The sequence below is a fragment of the Mobula hypostoma genome, chromosome 6, assembly GCF_963921235.1.
Source record: "Mobula hypostoma chromosome 6, sMobHyp1.1, whole genome shotgun sequence".
Classification (NCBI taxonomy): domain Eukaryota; kingdom Metazoa; phylum Chordata; class Chondrichthyes; order Myliobatiformes; family Myliobatidae; genus Mobula; species Mobula hypostoma.
The window spans coordinates 46146993-46174689 of NC_086102.1; the positions used below are offsets into that span (position 1 = coordinate 46146993).

General features: G+C 39.9%; 2 protein-coding genes across 12 annotated transcripts in view; one reads left to right on the top strand and one right to left on the bottom strand.

Annotated features, from left to right (window-relative positions):
* nme7 (NME/NM23 family member 7) overlaps positions 1 to 27697 on the top strand; it is a 259259-nt gene that overhangs the window by 85395 nt on the left and 146167 nt on the right. The window contains exon 1 of one of the 7 annotated variants that reach the window (XM_063050749.1): positions 22346 to 22442. The exons of 5 other annotated variants lie outside the window; for them this stretch is intronic. In XM_063050749.1, the coding sequence (XP_062906819.1) occupies positions 22440 to 22442 (3 nt within the window). In that variant the 5' untranslated portion in view covers positions 22346 to 22439. Of the gene's footprint in view, positions 1 to 22345; positions 22449 to 27697 lie in introns of those variants that run through there. One more of the 7 variants, XM_063050748.1, reaches the window with a different exon arrangement.
* On the bottom strand, positions 2415 to 22157 carry blzf1 (basic leucine zipper nuclear factor 1). Of its 5 annotated transcripts, XM_063049866.1 has the most exons (8): positions 22093 to 22134; positions 17379 to 17482; positions 16902 to 16976; positions 14653 to 15065; positions 14214 to 14413; positions 7266 to 7394; positions 6306 to 6525; positions 2415 to 3119 (listed from the first exon to the last, which is right to left on the bottom strand). In XM_063049866.1, exons 3-8 carry the CDS (start codon positions 16930 to 16932, stop codon positions 2934 to 2936), a joined length of 1179 nt encoding a protein of 392 aa, XP_062905936.1. In that variant the 5' UTR covers positions 16933 to 16976; positions 17379 to 17482; positions 22093 to 22134; the 3' UTR covers positions 2415 to 2933. The 5 variants fall into 5 exon arrangements, with proteins under 5 accessions (XP_062905936.1, XP_062905934.1, XP_062905937.1 ...); XM_063049864.1 differs by lacking the exon at positions 17379 to 17482 and having other exon boundaries at positions 22093 to 22157; XM_063049867.1 differs by lacking the exons at positions 17379 to 17482; positions 22093 to 22134 and adding an exon at positions 20992 to 21105.

A 27697-nucleotide genomic window follows, 5' to 3' on the forward strand; every position in this document is an offset into this window, starting at 1 on the left:
TGGAGGAATCTAAGGTGGGGGCTTATATGGGAGGCAGGGTTTGAGGGTTGGCACAACATTGTGGGCCGAAGGGCCTGTACTGTGCTGTACTATTCTATGTTCTATGGTACTTGGAGGCAAATGATATAATAGGCCAAAGTCAGCACGGTTTCTTTAACGGAAATCTTGCCTGATAAAGCTGTTGGGTAGACAAAGTAGAGTCAGTGAATATTGTTCACTTGGATTTTCCGAAGATTTTTGATAAGGTGCCTCACATGAGGCTGTCAAACAAAATAAAAGCCTATGGTATTACTAGCATGGATAGAAGATTAGCTGACTGGCAGGAAGCAAAGAATAAAGGGGGCCTTTTCTGGTTGGCTGCTGGTGACTAGTGGTGTTCCGCAGATGTCTGTGTTGGGATCACTTCTTTTCACATTATATGTCAAGGATTTGGATGACAAAATTGTGGCCAAGTTTGTGAACGGTATGAAAATAGATGGAGGGGTAGGTAGTGTTGAGGAAGTAGGAAGTCTGCAGAAAGGTCATAAGCAGCATTTAAATGCACTGGGCCTGTACTCACTGGAGTTTAGAGAATGAGGGATCTCGTTGAATCCTATTGGATTGAGAAAGGCCTAGATGGAGTGGACATGGAGAGGATGTTTCCTAGGGTGGTGGAGTCCAGGACCAGAGGGCACAGCCTCAGTATTGAGAGACATCTATTTAGAATGGAGATGAGGAAATATTTCTTTAGCCAAAGTGTGGTGAATCTGTGGAATTTGTTGCCGCAGATGGCTGTGTAGGCTGGGTCATTGGGTATATTTTAAATGGAGATTGATAGTCTCTTGATTAGTAACAGCGTCAAAGGTTACAGGGAAAAGGGCAAGAGAATGGGTTGAGAGGGATAATAACTTACCTATGATAAAATGGTGGAGCAGGTTCAAAGGGGCGAATGGTCTAATTCTGCTCCATGTCTAATGGTCTGACTACAATTTAATATGATTTTCTACTAGTAAGTAAATCTTACTAGCATGATTTTCAGGGTGAAAAATAAAAATAGAGCACAGTAAGAGGATAATCAACTCCATTTATCCCAGCGAAGTTCGAGAGATAAACAGCTGAAGATGAAAGCTGAAACGAACAGATTAATGCCAATTGCATTCACTGCACAGCAGACTATTTTCCATGTTAATAGAAGAGCAACTCATTCAATTCTTAGCTTGTCTAATCCCAGAGAACATTTAACTGGAACAAAATCAAGGGTTATTTCTTTTTAGGTCAGAGGGCAGAGGATCCTGCAGTGAGTGATTCACTGTCACTAACCATCTTCCTACTTCCTCTCCAACAATATTCAAGCAATCCAACACAAAGCAGTCATTTGAGAAGTAGACCATACAGAACCCTCAAAAAAACATTTCCTTCATGTGCAGCCCTTTGTATACAGGGAGTACTATTTCCAGGAGTAACCACAGCTTGCCAAGCCCAAACACGAGTTACCAGCTAGACACCAAGTCACCGCAATCGTAAACTGTTTCAGCTGCCAGGAACAACAGGCTACAGGACAGCTTCTTTCAACAAACCAACAGACTTATAAATTCACATGTTTGTACATTACGACAGTTATAATGCAAAGATTTTTAATCCGTCACATTGTGGAACTGATGTAATTAGAGCAGGTGCATGGAAACACATTCAGCATCACCCACACTCCATATCCCTTTAACAAAGCTAGGTCAAATTATGGAATCCCTATCAATTGTGGAAATAACTTCAGTATATGGACTTAAGTGTTCACGATGGCAAATGATCACCACCTTTGCAAGCTTATGTAGTGACAAAAATGCAGGCCTTGCTGCCAGTGGCATTTCCTTGAAATTAATAGAACATGATTCAATTCCATACATTTTACGTATATTATCTTCTGTATGCAACATGTTGTGAATGGTGGTCTATATTCAGCTAATTATTTCTTTTAAGCACAATAAAGCCAATTATGCTGATTATCTACTTATTATTCAGAATCTAAAAGATAATTCTATTGAATTGATCTTAATTATCAGGGGTACTGATTTGTGACAATTAGCAAACTAAAAAACTTTTTGTTTATTAGTTCCCTCAAAAACTAACTTGCTAAAGCATCCTTTAAAGTAGCAATAATTATATGATCATTGAGTAATAGCAAACACTGAAGTCAAACAACTTCTTAAGCCTCTCTGCAGCTACTCCTATTGTTTTGCTCTTTAGTTTTTATATCATGCCATGCTCCTTGTGGTGAAGTAATGCACGTCCCAATGCACAAAAACAAGTCTTCTCTTTGTACTGTAATAATGAACCTGCAAAGGCTCAAGTTATCAACCTTTGCTTACAGCATTACTAATTGCGGCATAAATGTTTATCGCTTGTAGATTCCAAAAATGAAATGGCACATTTCATGAAAAAGAACAGATGGACACAAATTATAAAGCAGATTGCAAGAATTTATCAGAAACATACACACATTTCACTACAAAAACAGAAACTCGCTTCAATCATAAGCAAATTCATAGAAAACACACTGACCTAATTGGACTTTAAGTAACAGTTTCCTAGATGTGAATTATGGAAACCTCTGCTACATCTGTATTAGGAACATGTGCAGATAAATACTGTGTGTACTTTCATTCTTTTGAAGATACAGAAACAGACATTAAAAATAAATACATTATAATTTTCATTGTAATTAAATGATCCTCAAGATAAAGGTTCTGGTAATATGGAGAAAAACACGAACGGGAGAATACTTTGTATTTTTTAAAAGTGAATGTAAACATGATTTCAATATGCAACTAATTATTTTTAAAGAAGCATATTTTAAACAAATATATATGTTTGATAGGTTCAAAGTACTTAAATAGTTGACAAGAAATTGAAGGGGGAGCATTTGCTAACAATACAATATTTTCATTAAAAAAGCTATTTCACAGGACTATCAATTCCCCTGTGCAATGGTTACAACAATTAAATGTGATATTTTCATATCTGGTGTATGGATGAAATCGTCCAATGCTCTTTTTATTAGAGAGAAATGAGGCTGGAGATGTATCACAGAATTGTATCTCTGCTGTTCCTTTACCACATAGTGTCGGATCCGACATCTTTAAAACCTACAAACAGAAAAGGAACATATTGTAATGTGAAGTCGACTAATGTCTTAAATTAATTCAGTCAATATTGCTCCAGAAACCTACTCTTTACTCCAATCATTAGAGGCCTGCAGAGAGAAGATATACGGATTTGTTTACTTACCCATTTCTTTGGCTGATGGCTTAAATTGTTTCATCAATTTCAGTAACTGGAGTTTACAACAACTGAATGAATGGCTTAGGTACAAACCATCTTCTGGGGAATATCATATATTTGCAGGTAAGATTATTAATCTACAATTAAATAGGAATTCAGTGCAAAACATAAACTTCTGCCTGCCAATCAGGCAACATCTGTGGTGGGGAATGGACAATCTGCGTATCAGGTTCAGACCCTGCATCTGAGCTGAATTTAGTAGAGGTGGAAGTAGAAGTAGAAATTTAGTTTAAATCTATTGTTCTTTGAGCTTATTTATTACAGGTCCACAGTTACAAAATTTGCAATATAGTTTGTTAATTATGCACTCACTAAAACGCTCAAGGCACTTGCAGATCTTGACCTTTCAAGAGCAGCTAAAGAGGCCATATTTATCTTTTGTTTAAAAAAAACTATGGTGGATGGAATAACAGAACCATTAATAAGTGGACACTGTTTCCATCATAAATCAAATGGAAGTAAAGTCTGGGCAAAAGGTTTGGCTGTAGGGCCGTTGATTCTGCAGATGCTGGAAATCTTGATGTAGGAGGAACTCAGTAAGCCAGGGGACATCTATGGAGGGCAATAAGCAGTCGACATTTCGGGATGAGACCCTTCATCAGCTGTAATATTACCTGACATATTTCTAAATTAGTGCTAAATTTAGTTAATATTAAGTTAACATTTAGTTGGTGTATTTTCTTCTGTTTATGTGCAAGTATAAAGCAGAGTCTTTCCATGATGTAATCATGCTCTTTAAAGTAACAGAAAAAAAATTGTATTATCATGGGAAACGTGTGTCCTTTTGCTTTGGTGACCATGGTGCTCATGCAATTTTTTTTTAGTAAAAATACCAGAAAACTCAGCACAATCCTGTTAATGATGATACTTTGAGCAAAACGAAGAAGAGGACAAATAAAAATTTAGGACAAGACAGTCCTATCACACATACCCAGAATACTTGTAAGGTTATTTCTATGCTGTCTAATTGTTTGTAGACATAACCTTTAGATAATTATGCCTGAGACTTTTGGAATTTACCAAAGTTATGAGCTTCATATTGGTATTTAATGGTTTAATCCAAGATCTATACCACTTCAAACAAAAAAATTGGGTAGGTAGCAGAGGATGATCAAAACCGGTAAGCAAGCCTTAATTATGGAAATGAATCTGCTAAGAGGACAGGTAAGATTGTTGCATGTGGATTACGAATTTGGAGAAACTCATTTATTCAATTAATCTAGATGGGATGGTCAAGAAGAAACAATTAAATTTTAATAACATTTCTAAAGAGGAATGATTCTGGATAAATTATTAACATGCAGGCTACCAGGCAAATGAGAGATGAATACAAACTTCTATTGCACAACTGTACTTTGGATGAGCATTGCCTTTCCTACACCCATCCTTTCAAAGCTATCCATTCCTGGGTAACAATACAGTCAAAAAAGTGAACAAATTCCATTATACTTCATTAATGGCGGGAATATTCAACAATAATTTATATTTCTACGGGAATTTTAGTGCTGAAAAGAAAGTGCCTGGAATTTCTCGGAAGGATAGTCAGGCAAACATGGAAAGAGCCAAGGGGAATTGAAGGCACAATACTTGAAATATTAAGTTCAAAATGATAAGTAGCAAAATAAGTTTTGTGAAAGATATACAAGGAGATGAAGCAGTATAATGATCCAATGCCTAGATGGAAGAATGCAGAGCATAAATGATTCATTGAAGGGGAAGGGAACAGAGCTAGAAGAATACAAAATAATCCAGGGGCTGAAGGCTAGAAACAAATTGAAAGATGAGGGTACAGTTTGGAAAATAAGGATTAGGAATTGACAAAAAAGGAGCCAGATCAAACATATTCAGGACAGGAGAATGGAATGGATTGTATATGTGCAACATGATTTTAAATCAGCAGATGCACTGAGTAAATGGGAAGGCATAAAATATTAGAAGGCAGATTGTTTTTGTATTTGAAATCTGAACCTTGGATCTAAACAGTATAATCAGTCTGGGTCAACCTTAGCACATTTAATTATGTACCTCAAAAAAGACCTTGCTGGAGACCATTGCCCCATCCTGATCCTGAGATCACAGCATTGGGGCCCACTTGACAGAGGTCTCACAAGCCACTGTATATGTGATTCCCACCTCTTTGAGGCCCACACACCCCAGTGTCAGAAAGCAAACGAAGGCAGTCTAGATACGTGTAAAATTATTAGAGCATAGTGTGATTGTCAATGCCAAATGCTGCAGTAAGGAAATGAAAAAAAATAATTGTGCATTAGCGGAAGCTTATGACTTTTATGATTCTTATGAAATTCATGACTTCCATCACAGTCTTTTCAATAACAAGATATGGAAAAAACCCAAGTGGAGAAATGTAAAATTGAATTTCTATAAAGGAGGGCAGGGAGATGACAAGAGATTCTAAGAAGATTAGAGATTGGAAAGAGATTGCAAGGATGGGGTAGATTTTTATAAAATGGAGATGGTGATGTTAGATTTGTAAGGAATGGTGTTTTGGGACATGACATTTGGATATTTCAGCACTTGAAAACGAACAGCTTGTATTGTAACACACATCAAAGTTGCTGGTGAACGCAGCAGGCCAAGCAGCATCTGTAGGAAGAGGTGCAGTCGACGTTTCAGGCCGAGACCCTTCGTCAGGACTAACTGAAGGAAGAGACAGTTAGCCTCTTACTTCAGTTAGTCCTGACGAAGGGTCTCGGCCTGAAACGTCGACTGCACCTCTTCCTACAGATGCTGCTTGGCCTGCTGCGTTCACCAGCAACCTTGATGTGTGTTGCTTGAATTTCCAGCATCTGCAGAATTCCAGTTGGAGTTTGGAGAGGCCATAAAGGGAAACCAATGATAAACTAGAGGTTATGATAATTTGGGGCAGGTTTTGACTCAATTTCATTACCAAGTAATGTGTTAAAATCATTGTTTTGCCATGTACAGTTAGCTTCAGAGACACCACATCTCAACTTTCTCATGCATTATACCTTTTCAGCCATTTTTTCCGCAGGTGTGCTGCAGAATTCAATTTGCTGGCTGGTCTTTGATGGATCACTAATACTTAGTTTTCCAAGAAGGTGACAATTTATAGCCTCAGCTAACTTATGATTGGCAGATGCAAGTTCTGCTGTTGTGAATGGTTGGGCACTAGGGTAGTAGGTTTGTTGCCGACCCCACTGCAGCGATACCAGGAGCTCCTCGAGGAATCTGAGAAGGATGATAAAAATGGATTACTCGATGCAGAACTAACCTATATAATTTGAACACTTTAAATAGCTGTAATGTTTATATAAGTGATCAATACTTAGTGAATCAGAATTGCTGGTACAAAAAATGTATCTTAGAACTGATCTTCTTGGGTCACAAAAATGCCCAAAGATTACAGTTGTTATAACTATAATCAACCACATCAATCTTCAGTGATCTGGCACACTGCTAAACTAGAACCAAATGTTTATTTTAATAACTTGGAATCATTTCTACAACAAACATTACAAGTGCTTGGAAAATGCATACTGGGCAAAACAATAATAATTGAGATACAGCTGTTAAAATAAGATCAGAAAAAAGGGAGCCATGGTATTCAATCGAAACCTGGGGTTCCCAACATTTTATATAGTCATAGTCATAGTCGTAGTTATACTTTATTGATCCCGGGGGCAATTGGTTATGCCATGGACCAATACCATTGATCAAGGGGTCCATGGACCCCAGCTTGGGAAACCCCGATATAAACAAATGTTAATCAATCATAAAATAGGAGGTACTCCTGTGATTTAAGTACCTATCAATATTAGGGCATCACTCAGTGATAATTTCTTAGTTGGTTTAAGTCAATTGCTTCCCTCTGAATGTTGGACTTATCTGTAACTGTTGACAGCTTAAGAGTTGAAAGATTATTGATCAATTGATAAAGTGTGATCTGATCCTCCAGGATAAAAGCGTACCTATGAGCGTCAACCATATCCTGACGAAACTGTTCACGCTCCATGAGCAGATCCTGAATAGCACTTTGAGTTTCTCTAATTTGACGCTGTAATAATGTCCTGGAATGGGACAGCTCATCAGCCATTACTCTGAGTGGGAAGATGATCAAAATAACATTTTATTCATAAAATTACAACATATTAACTCAAATTGTAAAAACTAATAAGTATTTAAGAAATAAGAACAAAGGCAAACTTTGTATCAAATGTTATGAAAATAAACTGAATTTTTTAACATGAATAAATATTTTTTGACAATAAAAATGAATGCAATTTCTTGAAAACATTGAATTGCTTGTCTAAATATTAAGGAATACAATTCAATCAGCAATCCAAAAATATACCTAGTTTTACTTCAAGTATATTAACATACTGTGCACAAATTATTTTGAACCATTAAAAAATGCCAAGTTTCGTTACATGTGGTTGAATTATTACAATGTTCTTATACACAGAAGATACTGTATAGAAATAAGCTACGTGCCCCAATTAGTCCAAGTTGATAGTTACACACTACTTGAACCTCTCATCCTTCATCACTAAATGGTGGTAGCATTTATCAACTTCCACTTAAAAGCATCTATATTATTTGTTTCAATATTCCATGAACTCTTAATGAAGGAAATTTATTCTAAATTTCCATTTAACTTCTTGATATTTATTTTATGTTATCGGTTTTACTTCTGATCCTTCCCAACAGAAAAAATACACTCTCTAATTCTTCTGTTTAGTGACCCCCTCAGCCTCCTTATTTCAAGAGAAATGAGACCTGAACATTTTCACCCTGCAGAATTCCATGAATTAGGAAGAGGTTCCTGACACTTAGAACAGAGATGCAGAGAAATTACTTTAGTCAGATGGTGGTAAATCTGTGGAATTTGTTGCCACAAGTGGCTGTGGAGGCCAAGTCATTGGGTGCATTTAAGGCAGAGATAGATAGGTTCTTGATTAGCCATGGCATCAAAGGGTATGGGGAGAAACCAGGGGAGTGGGGATGACTGGAAGAATTGGATCAGCCCATGATCACCAAAGACTCTTACAAATATCTATAGATATACATTCGAGAGCATTTCACTGAACATCTATAGAAATTTGTATTCATAGCCAGGTATGGAAGCTCCAATGCACAGGACTGAAAGAGGCTTCAGAAGGTTTGTAGACTCAACCAGCTCCATTATGGGCACAACTCTTTCCACAACCAAAGATGTCGTCAAGAGCCATCGACCATTAAGGACCCTCACTATGCAGGATATGACCTCTACTCAATACTACTATCAGGGAGGCGGTATAGGAGCCTGAAGGCCAACATTCAATTATTCAGAAAATGCTCATTTTACTCTGCTATCAGATTTCTGAATATTCCATGAACATTATCTCATTATTCAGAATCAGAATCAGGTTTATTATCACTGGCATGTGACGTGAAATTTGTTAACAGCAGCAGCAGTTCAATGCAATACATCTAATCTAGCAGAGAGAGAAAAAATAAATAAATAAAACAATAATAAACAAGTAAATCAATTATGTATATTGAATAGATTATTAAAAAATGTGCAAAACCAGAAATACTGTGTATTAAAAAGGTGAGGTAGTATCCAAAGCTTCAAAGTCCATTCAGGAATCGGATGGCAGAGGGGAAGAAACTGTTCCTGAATCGCTGAGTGTGTGCCTTTAGGCTTCTGTATCTCCTACCTGATGGTAACAGTGAGAAAAGAACATGGCCTGGGCGCTGGGGGTCTTTGGTAATGGATGCTGCCTTTCTGAGACACCGCTTCCTAAAGATGTCCTGGGTACTTTGTAGACTAGTACCAGGATGGAGTTGACTAGATTTACAAGCTTCTGCAGCTTCTTTCGGTCCTGTGCAGTAGACCCTCCATACCAGACAGTGATGCAGCCTGTCAGAATGTTCTCCACGGTACAACTATAGAAGTTTTTGAGTGTATTTGTTGATATGCCAAATCGCTTTAAACTCGTAATAAAGTATAGCCACTGTCTTGCCTTCTTTATAACTACAGCAGTGTGTTGGGACCAGGTTAGATTCTCAAAGATCTTGATACCCAGGAACTTGAAACTGCTCACTCACTCCACTTCTGATCCCTCTGTGAGGATTGGTATGTGTTCCTTCATCCTACCCTTCCTGAAGTCCACAATCAGCTCTTTCGTCTTACTGACGTTGAGTGCCAGGTTGTTGCTGCGGCACCACTCCACCAGTTAGCATATCTCACTCCTGTACACCCTCTCGTCATCACTTGAGATTCTACCAACAATGGTCAGCAAATTTGTAGATGGTATTTGAACTATGCCTAGCCACACAGTCATGTGTACACAGAGAGTAGAGCAGTGGGCTAAGCACACACCCCTGAGGTGTGCCAGTGTTGATCGTCAGCGAGGAGGATATGTTATCATCAATCTGCACAGACTGTGGTCTTCCGGTTAGGAAGTCGAGGATCCAATTACAGAGGGAGCTACAGAGGCCTAGGTTCTACAACTTCTCAATCAGGATAGTGGGAATTATGGTATTAAGTGCTGAGCTACAGTCGATGAACAGCATCCTGACGTAGGTATTTGTGTTGTCAAGGTGGTCTAAAGCCGGGTGAAGAGCCATGGAGATTGCGTCTGCCGTTGACCTATTGTGACGATAGGCAAATTGCAATGGGTCCAGGTCCTTGCTGAGGCAGGAGATCAGTCTAGTCATAACTAACCTCTCAAAGCATTTCATCACTGTCGATGTGAGTGCTACCGGGCGATAATCGTTAAGGCAGCTCACATTATTCTTCTTTGGCACTGGTATAATTGTTGCCTTTTTGAAGTAAGTGCGAACTTCTGCCCGTAGCAGTGAGAAGTTGAAAATGTCCTCGAATACTCCCACTAGTTGGTTGGCACAGGTTTTCAGAGCCTCACCAGGTACTCCATCGGGACCTTCTGCCGTGCGGGGGTTCACTCTCTTTAAAGATAGTCTAACATCGGCCTCTGAAACAGAGATCACAGAGTCATCAGGTACAGCAGGGATCTTCACAGCTGTAGTAAAGTGTGCATAGAAGGCATTGAGTTCATCTGGTAGTGAAGCATCGCCGCCATTCATACTATTGGGTTTCACTTTGTAGGAAGTAATGTCTTGCTGTCCCTGCCAGAGTTGCCGTACATTTGATATCACCTCCAACCTCGTTCAAAATTGTCCATTTGCCCTTGAAATAGCACTCCGCAAATCATACCTGGTTTTCTGGTACAGACCTGGGTTGCTAGACTTGAATACCACAGATCTAGCTTTCAGCAGACGACGTACCTCCTGGTTCATCCACGGCTTTTGGTTTCGGAATGTACAGTAAGTCTTTGTAGGCATACACTCATCCATACAGTCCCAGAATACAGTCCAGTCCACCGATTCAAAGCAGTCCTGTAGGCGCTCCTGTGCTTCCCTTGTCCAAACCTTCTTGGTCCTCACTAGTGGTGCTGCAGTCTTCAGTCTCTGCCTATGCTCAGGGAGTAGAAGTACAGCCAGGTGATCAGACTTCCCGAAGTGAGGGTATGGAATAGCACGGTAGGCATTCTTGATGGTGGCGTAACAATGGTCCAGTCTGTTGTTTCCTCTGGTATTATAAGTGATCTGTTGATGGTAATTACTTAGTGATTTTTTCAGACTGGCCTTGTTAAAATCTCCTAAAATGATGGTGAAGGCTTTAGGGTGCGCTGTTTCGTACTAATCTGTACTATTTATTTGGTAATTTATAGTAATTTTATGTCTTTGAAATGTACTTCTGCTGCTAAACAACAAAATTTACATAATATAAGAGAGTGATAATAAACCTGACTGATTTTATATCCCTTTCATAAAATTGTAAGAAGTATTTCAATTGTGTTTTAATAATGGTTTAGAATAACTTGACTTTCTTCAGTTCAATTCCTCTAGAAATCAACTGCAGTGTCAGATTTGCCTTTGTTTTGGTCCCATTAAATTCCATTCTGAGATCCATTTCCAAGCAATATGTGGTCTCCTTATTTTTCCTCACTAAAATCTAATAGCACAAATACATCTATATTCAAATTCATTTTCAATTTATGAGCACAATTTATTAATGCTTACTTGTAACTGCAGTCCACTTCAGGAGTAACTACTGCACCTAATTTTACACCAAATACAAATCTGCCTTTGATTCAAGCAGCTGAATGGTCAATATAAATTATGGAAAGCAGTCACAGCAGTAAATTATATGAAACTGTATTTCCCACTTTTTGCTTAATCGCCCATTTTTTTCCCTTGCCGGAATAGTCTTTTTAACTATTGTGAATGATTTACCGGAACACAAGCAGATATGTGTTGTACTTTTTATACACAGTAAATATAAAAAGAAAATTAAAAAGCACAGGATAAGATGTTAATATCCCTCGTGCCAATGGGTCGTGAGCATTTGCTTGAGACTGCCTTGATGTTGGGAGTGGCATAGGGTTGACATGCACGGGTTTTCGAGTGGGCACCCTCCTTCCTTGATGTTTCATCGATTAGCCCACTACATCTCCAGAGGGCTCGACGATGACTTTTTGGCATCCCAAAGTCACCCCCCCGCCCCATCGTTGTGTCTTCCCACTCGCTAATGCTATCTGGGAGCCCAGATTGATCTGAAGCTAGTGACTGCTTCTTTCCATCGCCTCTGATGGTTTGCCACAGTCTGATCATGGATCTCTAGCTCCATCAGCAAGTTGATGGTGGCTGTGGCTATAACTCCCCTACAACCCACTTGCAAAGGACAAACTTTTTCCAGGCCTTTCACTGAACTTCAGCTGCTAGATCTGCATACCTTAGCCTCTTGCACTCACTGAATGCTCCCACAGAACTGTGAGTTCCACAATGTAGACGATCTGTAATGAATTGGACTAGATAACCAAGTCTGGCCTGAGGTTGGTGGTAGCAATTTCTGGTGGAAAGGTAAGTTGTTTATTGACATCCACCAGTGTTCTCCAGTCACAGGCTATGTTCATCTGTCCTGTTTCTGATTTAGGAGGGAGATTAGTTGATCTTTTCACTCCCTCCCGGCCGAAGGCTGCTGGTGTCAGAGCGTTAGTCATTCTAAGGGGCAAGGGGTTGGTTACTATCCTCTTGGTGTCAATTGCAGCTGCCAGAATCTTCAAGACCTTGCTGTGACGCCACGTGTGAGGCTGGTTTTGTAGCTTGCTAAGATATACTTGAGGGTTGCTGGAATTGGGCACAGGACACAAGTTGGGTCCTCACCATATCACTGGTGGAGGTTTTTTTTTGTGAGGGAAGCTCATCATGTGTAGCCCTAATGAGAAAGCTAAGTCTGTTTGCTTCCATCTCTCATTTGTCCTTCCAGCTAATATTCCTCCTCAATACTTTCCCACCGCATCCATTGCCCCTGCTTAGCCAGGGAGACTATAAGACATAGGAGCAGAATTAGGCCATTTGGCCTATCGAATCATTCAATCATGGCTGATTCTTTTATCCCCCTCCTCAGCTCCACTCCCCAGCCTTCTCCCTGTAATCTTTGCTGATAAGACCACAGGACACAGCCTTTGCACTTCTGACTGACTCTTCTTGTCACCGTACTTCCTCGACAATCATCTTCCTTTGCTCTGGTGTTATGGCCTTGTGCTAGGTGGATCCACTTGCTGCCAGACCAAAGCCACTCCTGCCCTGTTGGACTTGCCCCACAATGTCTCTATGCCTAAGGGCTGCCACTGCTTGCTGCACCGCATCAGCTGGGGTCTACTTCCACCCAGTTGATAAGATCCATGCAGTGTTACTGATGGTCTTGTCATGAGAGTCTTTGTAGATGCATCTTCGAACACTTGAATTCCTCTGTAAGGCCAGTGAAAGGTAGTTCAAGGACTCCTTTATGATGTAAAATAAATTAGCAGTTTAAATACAGGAACTTCCTTTGACTAATAAGTTAAATGCTTGTGAATAATAAGAGCTGATTGTGGACTTCAGGAAGTGTAAGATGAAGGCACACATACCAATCCTCACAGAGGGATCAGAAGTGGAAAGAGTGAGCAGCTTCAAGTTCCTGGATGTCAAGATCTCTGAGGATCTAACCTGGTCCTAACATATCGATATACTCATAAAGAAGGCAAGACAGCGGCTATACTTATTAGGAGTTTGAAGAGATTTGGCATGTCAACAAATACACTCAAAAACTGCTATAGTTGTACCTTGGAGAGCATTCTGTCAGGCTGCATCACTGTCTGGTATGGAGGGGATACTGCACAGGACCAAAAGAAGCTGCAGAAGGTTGTAAATCTAGTCAGCTCCATCTTGGGCACGAGCCTACAAAGTACCCAGGACATCTTTAAGGAGCGGTGTCTCAGAAAGGCAGCACCCATTATCAAGGACCTCCAGCACCCAGGGCATGCCCTTTTCTCACTGTTACCATCAGGTAGGAGATACAGAAGCCTGAAGGCACACACTCAGCGATTCAGGAACAGCTTCTTCCCCTCTGCTATCCGATCCCTAAGTGGACATTGAAGCTGTGGACACTACCTCACTTTTTTTTTAATATACGGTATTTCTGTTTTTGCACGTTTTAAAAATTTATTCCATATATGTAATTGATTTACTTGTTTATTTGTTATGTTTATCTTATTTATTATTATTATTTTTCTCTCTCTGCTATATTATGTATTGCATTGAACTTCTGCTGCTAAGTTAACAAAGTTCACGTCACATGCCGGTGATAATAAACCTGATTCTGATTCTGAATCAGTTGCTGCACCAACACAACCAAGATTTGGAAGTAAATGATGCAGTTGGGACTACTTAGCACCTTCAGTGTCACTAATCAGAAAAGAATTTCTAGGCACAGATGTGGAAGTGGCAAGAGGCATTAGAAAATGTGGAGGTAAAACTACATTGCTGATTTTAGACAATGTTAGAAAATAATGTTGTAGGCTGGTAACCTGCTGGCCAGAAACTTGCTGCGCCACACATCGCACTGTATGGTCATCCTCTCCAGCTGCTCAGAGAGCTGAGCCAGGTTTTGACTCAGAGCTTCATTCTCCAGGATCAGCTGATTTTTTTCACGAGCCATGCGCTCAAAATGATACTGAAGATCATCGCCAACAGACGCCACAAGCAATTTTTTCAGCTCACGATTCACCTAGAATAGAAAAAAATATATAGAGAGAACTGCAAAGATTTTATGTACTTGTCATCCTCCAGGGTCGATTACATTGATTTTAATCAACCTGTTGTTCCCCCAGACCCCAAACCCTATGACACAGGACTTTCTGTGTACTTCTAACAATTTGCTTCAATTTTCTGCTCAGAGAAAATTGACAGGCTTGAAAGATTCATACAAATCCAAACCTAGAGAATGTAAAAATTATGTTATCTCACCTCAGTCTGTACTCGGATTTGATTAGCAAGCCCTTCCTTATCCTGAAGGAGTTTTCTTTCTGAACATTGAGATTTTTCAATGGCAACTTTAAGTTCAGTCACCTCTCTCTTGAGTTCAATTGTATTTTCTAATTGATTTGACAATTCACCTTTATAGGAACCTGCAGAATCAGTTAGCTTTATGCTCTTTGCAGGAAGATCATGAATTACAGCAGCTTTGGGCACCAAAATCCTCATGGCTTCTACTTCAATTGCTTGGCTTGGTTGAATTTTCCCAAGCTGAAGAATACCAGGCTTAGTTCGTAAAGGATGATGTTCTTTTTTATTTATTCCTGATGTATTTTCCATTGGTTTGGCTGGTTCCTCTGTTTCCATTCCATCTCCAGGTCCACGGATGGATCGTACAATAGGAACTAAAATATTAAGTGAAGGAACTTTAATATCGTTGCATATAAAATGAATATATTAAAAAGTGGTAATAAAGTATCATTGAAGCTATATAGGACCCTGGTCAGACCCCATTTGGAGTACTGTGCTCAGTTCTGGTCGCCTCACTACAGGAAGGATGTGGAAGCCATAGAAAGGGTGCAGAGGAGATTTACAAGGGTGTTGCCTGGATTGGGGAGCATGCCTTATGAAACAGGTTGAGTGAACTTGGCCTTTTCTCCTTGGAGTAGAGGAGGATGAGAGGTGACCTGATAGAGGTGTATAAGATGATGAGAGGCATTGATTGTGTGGATAGTCAGAGGCTTTTTCCCAGGACTGAAATGGTTGCCACAAGAGGACAAAGGTTTAAGGTGCTGGGGAGTAGGGACAGAGGAGATATCAGGGGTAAGTTTTTTTTACACAGAGAGTGGTGAGCGCGTGGAATGGGCTGCAGCAATGGTGGTGGAGGTGGATACGATACGGTCTTTTAAGAGACTTTTGGATAGGTACATGGAGCTTAGAAAAATAGAGGGCTATGGGTAAGCCTAGTAATTTCTAAGGTAGGGACATGTTCGGCACAACTTTGTGGGCTGAAGGGCCTGTATTGTGCTGTAGGTTTTCTATGTTTCTATATTTCTATTATTTGAACATAATCATCTGTAAACTGTGGCAACATTCAATATAGGCATCAAATTATAAGCATTAGATTTGAACTACTGCTTTAAAACCATGACCCAGTAACATTCTTCACTGGTACAAATATATCTATATATACACAAAGCCCATGACTATATCCCTATATTTACTTTTTTCCTGGATAATTATAAACTTATTGTTTAACTAGGCCAATCTCTATGGGTTTTCAAGATGGCTTGTTACCCAGACCATAGTTTTTTTGTTTGCTTCAGTTTTACAATAACTAGAAGATGGCTCCTATACCACACATGTTCACTACTAAATAAGACTGATTACTGCGTTAATAATGATAATAATAATAATTCAGTATATTCTGCATCTGAATCACAAGGCCCAGCTAAACAAAATTTCTATGTCCTACAAGATACTGCACCTTAGAAGTATTTTGTTGATTTATTTTTGATGAATATGCAGTATTCTTTATGTATGTGCAATGCTAAATATAATGATGCGCTTTTTCACCTTTTTCTATCTGAAAAATCAGAGTATTTTTTGAAACACTAGTTTTAAACAATTATTATGCTTAAACCAGATTTATGGTAGATTGGAATCACAATGCAAGTCTTACTTCATAAGAAAGAAATGTCTATACCTCAGGCCTCTAATATCAATGGAGATTTTTTAAAATTAAAAAGCAAATCTTAGTTACTTTTGGGGTTAGCAACTGAGGCAACAGATTCAATAAACGGGGTGACAAGATATGTCTAAGTAATATTTTTTGAACTTTAATCATGGTCTGATGAAAATCTTAGGCCATAGCCTTCTGACTCAATAAGTACTGAGCCAAAGCAAACACATGGCAGAAGACTGTTTGAAAAAGAAATCATGGGTTTCTGAATATTCTTATCCTGTGAAACAGTTCTGATCCAGTTTGTCACTACATTTAAAGAAGCTTTGCTCCACAAAATTACATATCATGTTATAATGTAAACTGTATTAAAAAGTAGATTGTGCTTCTAATACAAAATAAATGAAGACCAGGAGATGAAAATATGGATATCGTGGATGAAATATGTACATATTTCAGGCCTAATTTTTTCAGGCCTAATTGCTACAATTTATTACACAAATAAGTGAACTAAACAGATTTGGAAAAAAAATTCAAAATCAAGTAATTATTAAAATACCTTTATTGTCCATTTTGACATCTGTTGTCATATTTTCAAAACTGTATTGGATTTTAATTTGTCATAACTTTTCATCTGGGAAAAGAATGAGAATTAATTACCACACTGCCAGATCAGCACAAACCAAATTATTTAGTAAATCATTGTACATAATCAAAATGTACTGCAACTACATAGCAGGAAATAAATAGAACTATTGTACGTACCAGATGGACAATAAAAATTAATGCAGAGAGATTCAAGGTACAAAATTCTGGTTAGAAAACTAAGGAAGAAATATTCACCAGATGTTCATCTTTAAAAGGATCGATAGTTCTATTACACAAATCTTATATAACAGAAAATTGAAAACATAAGTGTATGCAGTTGAAAAAGTAAATGCACCACCAGGCCATAAATTATTAAAAATAAAATTACATTTTAAGTCACAGAAACTCAGCTAGTCAATGTGTTGGCTCACATCTCCTGTTGCCTTACTTCGAGTTCTGGCGCTGTCTGTGCACAACTTTTACATTCACTCTATGACAGCAAGCCATTCCTCCCACGTGTCAAAGAGAAGCAGGTTCCATAAGAGTTGTGATCTGCAGGCAGATGACATGAACATGGGGAGGACCGAATAATTACACACTTGTGGGTTGCCACAGACATGGAAATAGGCCAACGTTATGATTCTACGACTAACTACATAGAAAACTAGTTAAATCATAGTTAGAATATGACTCATACTGTGTCACACTACTATCGGAAGGATTTTCAGCTCATTAGAAAATAGTTCATTTCACTATCAAGAATAAGGTTCTTTGGGTATGAAGAAAAACTAAAAAAATTGGCCCCATTCCCTTGGGGTGGCCAAATGGATCTTTTTCCAAATTATGTTTGGTTTTCCAGCATCTGTAGATTTTCTCGTTTGTGTTTTGATTAAGTAACTTAGAAAGAACTATTTCAATTGTATAGCAGGATTTTAGTTATTACCAAAAGGAGGGAGGTTTGGAAATATTTTAACAAAAACTATTGCTCAGAAAAGATTGTCCTTTCAGGTTGCGGATACAAAACTTAAAGAGTATTTAGAAAGGAAGAAAATAAAGATTTGAAAAATAGGTCATAATAGTTTCTTTCAGAAAGCTGTAGTTAAAGTAATGGACCAAATAGAGGTAAATTATGCAAGAGCTTATGATTATCTACAACTTTATTTTCTTCTAAAGTAAGAGGCAGAAACAATTCAACTAATAGAAGAAGAATGTAAACACAGATGACAAAATCCACTGGGGCTGACTGTATGAACCTTCAGACTTTGTGGGAGGCTGGAGAGGAAACTGCAGATACTTGCTTCATTATTAGCGACTGGCTCACGAAGATCCTGAAGACTAGAAAGTGGCTTTTGCTATTTTGTTCCTTAAGGGGAACAATGACAAAACAAGGGACTAGAGGCCAGTCAGCCTGACTTTAGTGGTGAGGGGATTACTGGAGGGAATTCTGACAGACATGATCTACCAGCATTTGGATAGGCAGATCCTGATTAGGAGTCATTATACATTGGAAGTCACAATTAACAAACCTTTTAGAATCTTTTGAAGAAGTAACAATAGAGGAGTAGGAGTAGGAGTAGTAGGCCATTTGGCCATTCGGCCCTTTGAGCCAGCGCCGCCATTCACTGTGATCATGGCTGACCATCCACAATCAGTACCCTGTTCCTGCCTTCTCCCCATATCCCTTGACTCCACCATCTTTAAGAGCTCTATCTAACTCTTTCTTAAGAGAAACAGAATTGGCCTCCACTGCCTTCTGAGGCAGAGCATTCCACAGTAACGAAAAAGATAGATGACAGTAGGACACTGGATGCTATCTATTTGGACTTTAGCAAGATATTTGACAAAATCCTGAATGGTTTTGGAAGGCAAGGTCCTATGGAATAAAGGGAGAGCTAGTAAGCTGAATTCAAAATTGGCTCGGAGATGGGAAGGAAAGTGTGGTTGAAGGTTTGTCTTGGAATGGAGGCTGATGATGTGCGCATGCGCTGGGCGTGCATGCAGCCTGTTACAGTTGCTCCGTAGTTTCTATGACTATGACGATTGATGTGTTGTGGGGATCAGTATTGCGACCTTTGTTACTGATTATTTATATAAATGATTTGGATGCAAACACACAAGACTTGATTAGTAAGTTTGTGAATGACACAAAATTAGATATTATTGATGGTGAAGAAGGTCATTATAGATTGGGGGGGATTTTAAGTTAGTGAAGTGGGCTGAGGAGCAGCAAATGGATTTCAAAATAGATAAGTCTGGGATAACGCATTTTGGAAAGTTGAACAAGCGTAGGATTTACACTGAATTTTAGGGCACTATAGAGTGTAATGGAACACAAGAATACAAATGCATAGTTCATTGAAGGTGGCATCACAGGTGGACAGGGTGGTAATAAAGGCATTTAGCATGCTGGTCTTCATCAGTCAGGGCAATGTAGGAGTAGGGACATTATGCTGCAGTTGTGCAAGTCATTGGTGAGGTCACACGGATTACAGTTTACAGCTTAGATCGCTCCACTTGGGGAAAGATGAAGTTAAAATGGAAAGGGTGCAAAAAAGATTGATGGGGATGCTGGCAAGATTAGAGACTGCAGAGTTATGGGAAAGATTGGACAAGATAAGTCTTTATTCTTTGGAATGTATAAGGATGAGGGGTGACCTTTATAGAAATGTTTAAAATGATGACAGGAGAATGGTAATTCTTTTCCCCGGGAGAGTCCAGTTCTAGGGAGAATCTGCTTAAGCTGAAAGATTGAAAGAGATCTGAGGGGCAACTGTTTCCATTGAGAGTGGTGAGTAAATGGAATCAGCTGCCAGAAGTGGCTGAGGCAGGTACAATAACAACATACAATAAGCTCTTCAGTTAAGTACATGGTGAGGCGGGTTAGAAAGATACTGAAAATTAGTAGTAGCTGGGTGTATACCATAATCAGCATGGACTAGTTGAGCCAAAGCAGCTGAATTCGTGTGATGTTATCCATGCTCTACTACCCTACGACTCTACATGCATTTTGAAGCAACTGTTTACAATTAGCCTCTAAAACACCATTTATCCAGTCACCTCCCTCAGCCATTCAACTAACAGAATCAGGAAACATCATCCTGTTTCTACAGGATTTCTTTAAGACTATCTTCAAACAATGACATCTTGTTATGCTATTCCACATAAATGAAAATATTTTCTTTCTCCATCCACTCTATAAAAACTCTTCAAAATTTTAAATACCTCTATTAGGTCACCCCTAGACATTTTAAAAAAGAGGAGGCCTCACCTATATACATTCTTTCTTGTCCAAATGCCCTCACAGTTCTGCACAGTCCTTGGTGTCTTATCTCCTCTTAGTACTACAGCAACAGAATGATATGCAAGTGCGATATCTCCAAATCCTTAGGAAATTTCTCAGGATTGAGGATGACTTAACTTCATTTCAGTTCTGTGTGTAAATTATTTTAACGTGCGTTGGCCAATGTATACCATCCATGACAAAGACTTGACAGAGCAAGTCTTGGTTGAACACCAGAGGTCCAGCATGACTGGAAGCTAGCTTTTCACAAAGCTCAGCACATGTGCACAGTGGGTACACAATCTACACGTGCAATAAAACATAGTCACTCCTTTCTCCTGTGCCCCATCCCTTGCATGTGTCCCACCCCAATTCACCCTTCCTTCATTCCCTTTCCCCAAATCAGTTCTCTCACCTCCCTCTCCTTATTTCTCTCACCTCCCTCTCCACTTTATTTCTGCCCATTTCAAAGAAGGTTATACTGCAAATTTTAGGGGTCCTTTCTGCTTGCTCAGGAAGGTAGAATTCATCCTAAGCATAGAACACAAGTCCATGGTAGCTTGAAAATATTGTAATTTACCAGAGATTCTGAATCAAAATTAATGAGTTCCTGGGTATGCCTATTACTCAAACCAAAGTCTGGCACAGATCTAGCATAATCCCCTACTTTTACTTCTACCCTTCTAGAAATATACCACGGTATTTGCTTTACTTTTTAATTTGTGTGACAATTTTTAGAGATTAACGCATCATTGTCGACCCATCACACCCTGGACATCACCTGTTCCAACTCCTTCCTCCTGGTAGGCGCTTTAGATCACTGTATGCCAGGACAAATAGGTACAAGAACAGTTTCTTTCCGTATGCCATCAGTCTTATGAACACTTGAATTCTAGTCTATTATAAACCGAGTCCACCTGTAAATACACAGGTACACCTCATTGTATATAGTTCACGATTATTTGCACTAGTGTTTTGTTTGCTTTTCGATTCTGTACAGCGAGAGCTCAGGGAAATGGGCATCAAATTTCTTGTATGTGTCCACATACTTGGCGATAATAAAGGATTCTGATTCTGTATTCCAAGATCCCTTTGTTCCTTCACCCACCTGGGCTTTCAAGAGTAGATATAGTGAGTAGAATATAATATTAAAAGAGAGGGTCCACTGTGATCATATTGACTGATACTTCCCCTCTGTATTCTATGTTTCCCTGTTTTCCAGATGATAACTTTTCTTTCCTAATAAAATGTATTGTTCTCACTTCTATACACAAACTTCACTTTTCAATAATTCTCCTGTTCTACAAGTGTATTAATGTATTCCTGAATATATATGGAAATACTAGATTACAAAGAATTATTAATAGATTGTGTCAGAGTTAAAACAGAGTCTACGCCCAATAACCTGAAATATTGATAACCTGGAAATGGAGACCCAAGAGCACTTAGAGGACCATCCAGAGAGTTCAATAAATGTCATAGGTAACAAGAAAAATAACGAAGATCATTAAACTCTTGGCCTTACTCACCAATAGTTACTGTACAGAGCTGGCAGGTTCAGTTATAGCTACACAACGCACTGACAGGCTCTAAAATTACGTATTTTTTTTATAAAGTAAGATTTTTTTAAAAACTCAGTAGATTTAAATGGAAATCTGGTCTGACTCTTACACTTCCCACAACTCACTTATAATGTTTACAAATTCTGAAGTTAGTTTGCCCTTTTAGAGAAGCGAAATCATAGACGCCTTGGGTCGAATTTACAATTAAATGCAGACAGGAATATTTCGAATACTTTACATTGTATTACGTGCAGAAAACTAATATTTATATTTCAAACAGACTTTATAACAGAAGCCTTTCCGGTTAAGTCCTCACGTACCTGAAGTGACAGCCCTGCTCCTGCGTGGACCCAACCACCCGCCGGCAGCAACAGGAAGAACTTCCGGTGACACAAAGTAACCTATGACCTCGCCACCTCTCCTTAATAAAATTTAATTTATAAATTTCTAAATTACGATATAACGTTATGAACAATTTTAAATAACAAAATAAAATGAAAGCAAAGTATTTTTCCCACTTGAAGAAAATAATGTGTTCGAATCAATCCGTTGCTAAGGGACGGGAAGAGACGCGAGAAATTGAAGGGATTAGAAGCGCGGGGTCGGAGGTGGCGAAGACGAAGGCGGATGGCAGAGGGCGTTTTGGAGTGAGGAGCGCTCAGTGATCATGGTGAGGGTGAGACAACTAGACGTTGTTTGTTTGCTTGTATGCCTGGTGAATTATAATGTCTCAGTAACTGAGAAAAGTTGGCACGTCTCGTGATATAGGGGATAACTCTGGCCTCAAGCTGGGCTCTGGTTTACTTTAATGTGCAACAGTAGGGAGGGATTGTGTTTTTTTTCTCTCTCTCTCTGTCTCTGTTTTCGGTACTTTATTTAGGGTTGGTTTTCTCGTCTGGAAGTGCCGCGGGAATTTGTAATGTGCACCTTAGATCTAGTCGACGTCAAATGCTTTCTGTCTGAATAGTGTACGGAGCCTTTTTGCAGAGAGTGTTTGTTCTCTGTTTATTTTGTGTCGCTACTTTGGCAAATAGTACTTTTAGTATAGATAACATAAACGTTGCATTGTGTAAGCGGCGGTCTTTCAGCGGTCGAGCGAGTCTTGCAGATTTCTAACATGGCAACTTTAGAGCGGGTAAATGAGCATTTATTTAACCATTTTGTGCATTATCCCCGCCAGTTTCCAACTCCGGATGTGATGTTTACAGATTTGAAACAGTACGTGATTGTAGAACACACACTTGGTCTATTATCCCTTTGCTGGATCATTGCTGTAACTATTTGCTTGATTTAACATTTCTGATGTTTCCCACTGAGTAGTGTTTGGTTTTCCTAGGTTATGTTTATAGTTTTATCATTGTTGTTAATGGTTCGGTTCCATTCCCTTTCAGAATTTATAAATCTCTGCAACTTGGTGTTTTTTAAAAAAAAATTCTTTCTTATTGACTTTTTATTTTGCCACTTGTAAATTAAAACTTTCCCTCTTTGCACAATGGGGTTCAGTGCCACTTCAAATAAAAACAGAAAATGCTAGAAATAGTAGGTGACCCAGTATCTGTGGGAAGTGGGTATCATTTTTATCAGAGCAGCTTACTGTAACCCTTTCTGTTAAGATTTCTAATCTTGTCATCCATGGTAACTTTATCATTCCTTGTCTACTCTTAAGTAAGAAGCCATTTAAGAGAGTTATTTCGGAAATTGACAAGCATCACTTCTATTGATAATTGTGCAACAATATTAAGCTATGTTTAATATTGCTACAACTAGCAGGAGTATTCAAGGACACTTTCAACTTCTCACTGCTACAGGTGGAAGTTCCCATTTGCTTCAAAAAGGCAACAATTATACCAGTGCCTAAGAAGAAAAAATGTGAGCTGCTTTAATGACTATCTCTTGGTAGGACTCCTATCTACAGGGATGAAATGCCTTGAGTGGTTGGTCATGACTAGACTGAACTCCTGCCTCAGCAAGGACCTGGACCCATTGCAATTTGCCTATTGCCACAATAGGTCGACAGCAGATGCCATCTCAATGGCTCTCCACACGGCTTTAGACCACCTGGACAACACAAACACCTATGTCATGATGCTGTTCATCAACTATAGCTCACCATTTAATACCATAATTCCTACAATCTTGATTGAGAAGTTGCAGAACCTGGGTCTTTGTACTGCCCTCTGCAATTGGATCCTTGACTTCCTAACCAGAAGACCACAATCTGTGTGGATTAGTGATGACATATCCTTCCTGCTGACGATCAACTCTGGCACACTTCAGGGGTGTGTGCTTAGCCCACTGCTGTAGTCTCTATATACGCATGACGCAATCTCAGGTGGTGACGAGAGGGCCTACAGGAATGAGGTGTGCCAACTAGTGGAGTGGTGTCATAGCAACAACCTGGCACTCAATGGTCAGTAAGACAAAAGAGCTAATTGCGGACTTTAGGAAGGGTAAGACGAAGGAACACATACCAATCCTCGTAGAGGGATCAGAAATAGAGTGAGCAGTTTCAAGTTCCTGGGTTTCAAGATCTCTGAGGATCTCACCAGGTCCCAACATATCGATGTAGTTATAACCATATAACAATTACAGCACAGAAACAGGCCATCTCGGCCCTTCTAGTCCGTGCCGAACTCCTACTCTTACCTCGTCCCACCGACCTGCACTTGGTCCAGAGAAGACAAGGTAGCGGCTATACTTCACTAGGAATTTGAAGAGATTTGGCATATCAGCAAGTACACTCAAAAACCTGGAACCTACCAGCCTTCTCCTTCCCACCCTCCCCCCACCTTCTTTATAGGGCCTCTGCCCTTTCCTTCCTCAGTCCTGACAAAGGGTTCCGGCCTGAAACGTCGACCGATCTTTTCCACGGATGCTGCCCGACCTGCTGAGTTCCTCCAGCGTGGTGTTGTGAGTGTCACTCAAAAACTTCTATAGATGTACTGTGGAGAGCATTCTGACAGACTGCATCACTGTCTGGTATGGGGGGGGGGGGTGGCTACTGCACAGGACCGAAAGAAGCTGCAGAAGGTTGTAAATCTAGTTAGCTCCATCTTGGGTACTAGCCTACAAAGTACCCAGGACATCTTCAGGGAGCGGTGTCTCTGTTATCAATGACTCCCAGCACCTAGGGGCATGCCCTTTTCTCACTGTTGCCATCAGGTAGGAGGTACAGCAGCCTGAAGGCACACACTCAGCAATTCAGGAACAGCTTCTTCCCCTCTGCCATCTGATTCCTAAATGGACAATGAACACTTGGACACTACCTCACTTTTTTTTTAATATACAGTATTTCTGTTTTTTGCACATTTTGAAAATCTATTTAATATATGTATACTGTAATTGATTTACTTATTTATTTTTCATTTTGTTTATTGTTTTCTTCTAGATTGTGTATTGCATTGAACTGCTACTGCTAAGTTAACAAATTTCACGGCAAATGCCGGTGATCATAAACCTGATTCTGATTCTAATTCTGATGCTGGAACATGGGATATTTTGATTCTGTGTCACCGTAACTAGACAGGGAAAGACTAAAGCAACACACATCAAAGTTGCTGGTGAACGCAGCAGGCCAGGCAGCATCTCTAGGAAGTGGTACAGTGGACGTTTCAGGCCGAGATCCTTCATCAGGACTAACTGAAAGAAGAGCTAGTAAGAGATCTGAAAGTGGGAGTGGGAGATCCAAAATGATAGGAAAAGACAGGAGGGGGAGGGATGGAGCCAAGAGCTGGACAGGTGATTGGCAAAAGGGATAGAGAGGATCATAGGACGGGAGGCCCAGGGAGAAGGAAAAGGGGGAGGGGGGGAACCAGAGGATGGGCAAGGGGTATAGTGAGGGGGACAGAGGGAGAAGAAGGAGAGTGAGAGAAAGAATGTGTGTATATAAATAAATAACGGATGGGGTGAGGGGGAGGTGAGGCATTAGCGGAAGTTAGAGAAGTCAATGTTCATGCCATCCGGTTGGAGGCTACCCAGACGGAATATAAGGTGTTGTTCCTCCAACCTGAGTGTGGCTTCATCTTTACAGTAGAGGAGGCCGTGGATAGACCTGTCAGAATGGGAATGGGATATGGAATTAAAATGTGTGGCCACTGGGAGATCCTGCTTTCTCTGGCGGACAGAGTGTAGGTGTTCAGCAAAACGGTCTCCCAGTCTGCGTCGGGTCTCGCCAATATATAGAAGGCCGCATCAGGAGCACCGGATGCAGTATATCACCCCAGCCGACTCACAGGTGAAGTAGAGGTTCGATTTCAACATTTAAGAAACATTTGGATAGGTACGTGGATGAGAGAGGTATGGAGGACTGTGGTCCAGGTGGAGGTTGATGGTACTAGGCAGGTTAATGGTTCAGTGCAAACTAGATGGGCTGAAGGGTCTGAAGTTGTGCTGTAGTACTCAATGACTGTAACAGAGATGAGGAGGATATCTTGAGCCAGAGGGTGATAAATCTGTGGAATTCATTGCCACAGATGGCTGTGGAGCTAAATCATTGGATATATTTAAAGCAGAGGTTGATAAGTTCCTGATTAGTAAGGGCATCAAAAGTTATGGGGAGAAGGCAAGAGAATAGGGTTAAGAGGGGAAATAAATCAGCCATGATGGAATGGCAGAGCAGACTCGATGTGCCAAATGGCCTAATTCTGCTCCTATGTCTTAACATTTAATGCTAGAGGGCATGTGTTTAAGGTGAGAGTGGGAAAGTTCAAAAGGAGTGTCTGTGGTAGGATTTTACATGGAGAATGGTGGGTGCCTGGAATGCTCTACCATGGATGGTGGTGGAGGCGGATACAATGGAGGAATGCATGTGGATATGCAGAGAATGGAGGAATATGGATCTGTGCAGGCAACGGGGATTAGGTGTAAGTAGCTTCCATTAGTTCAGCACACTATCGTGGGCTGAAGTGCCTGTTCCTGTGTTCTACTGTTGTATATTATAGAAGATAAATTTGCATTATACAGTACATAACTTGCACATGCATAAATTAAGCATTACAGTACTTTTTATTTTTCCTGCCAAAATAGAAATTTCACATATTGTCCCAATTTATACTTCATTTACCAAGTCTTTGTCCACTCGATTAATTGGTTGAGTATTAAGACCTGTGCTGATCAACTGGCTGCAGTGTTCACTGATATCTTTAACCTCTCCCTTCAGCAGTCTGACGTATTCCCTGCTTCAAGCAGGCTTCAATTATACCGGTGCTCAAGGAGAACCTGGTAACCTGCCTCAAAGGCTATTGTCCAGTAGCACTACATCCACTGTGATGAAGTGCTTTGAGAGGTTGTTGATGAAACATTATCAACTCCTGCCTGAGGAGTGACTTGGATCTGCTCCAAAGTGCCTACTGTCACAACAGGTCAACAGCATATGTCATTTTATTGGCTCTTCACTGGACCGTGGAACATCTGGACAGTGATGATGCATACATCAGGATGCTCGTCATTGACTACAGCTCTGCATTCAATACTATCAATCCCTCAAAACTAATGAATAACCTCCAAGACCTAGGCCTCAATACCTCCACGAAACACTGGATCCTCAATTTTCTAACTTACGGACTCCGTTCAGTTTGGATTGGCTACATTTCCTCCACAATCACCGTCAGCACAGGTGCACCACAAGGCTGTGTGCTTAGCCCCCTGCTCTACTCTCTTTATACTTGTGGCTGCGGGGCTAAACAGAGTTCCAATGCCATATTTGTTTGGTGATGACACCACTGTCGTTGGCTGAATCAAAGGTTGTGATGAATCAGCATACTGGAGGAAGATTGAAAAGCTGGCTGAGTGGTGTCACAACAATCTCTCACTCAATGTCAGCACATTACAGGAGGAGGAAATTGGAGGTCCATAAGCCAGACCTCACCTCATCAGGGATCAAAGGTGGAGAGGGTCAGGAAATTGAAGTAGTTCGATGTTATTTCA

Coding starts and splice junctions, on each gene's coding strand:
- blzf1 (XM_063049864.1), bottom strand. CDS start 16,932: ATGACAACAGATGTCAAAATGGACAATAAAG. Junction 14,414..14,652: donor AAATCCGAGTACAGACTGAG/GTGAGATAACAT, acceptor TTTCTATTCTAG/GTGAATCGTGAGCTGAAAAA. Junction 6,526..7,265: donor GATATGGTTGACGCTCATAG/GTACGCTTTTAT, acceptor CATCCTTCTCAG/ATTCCTCGAGGAGCTCCTGG.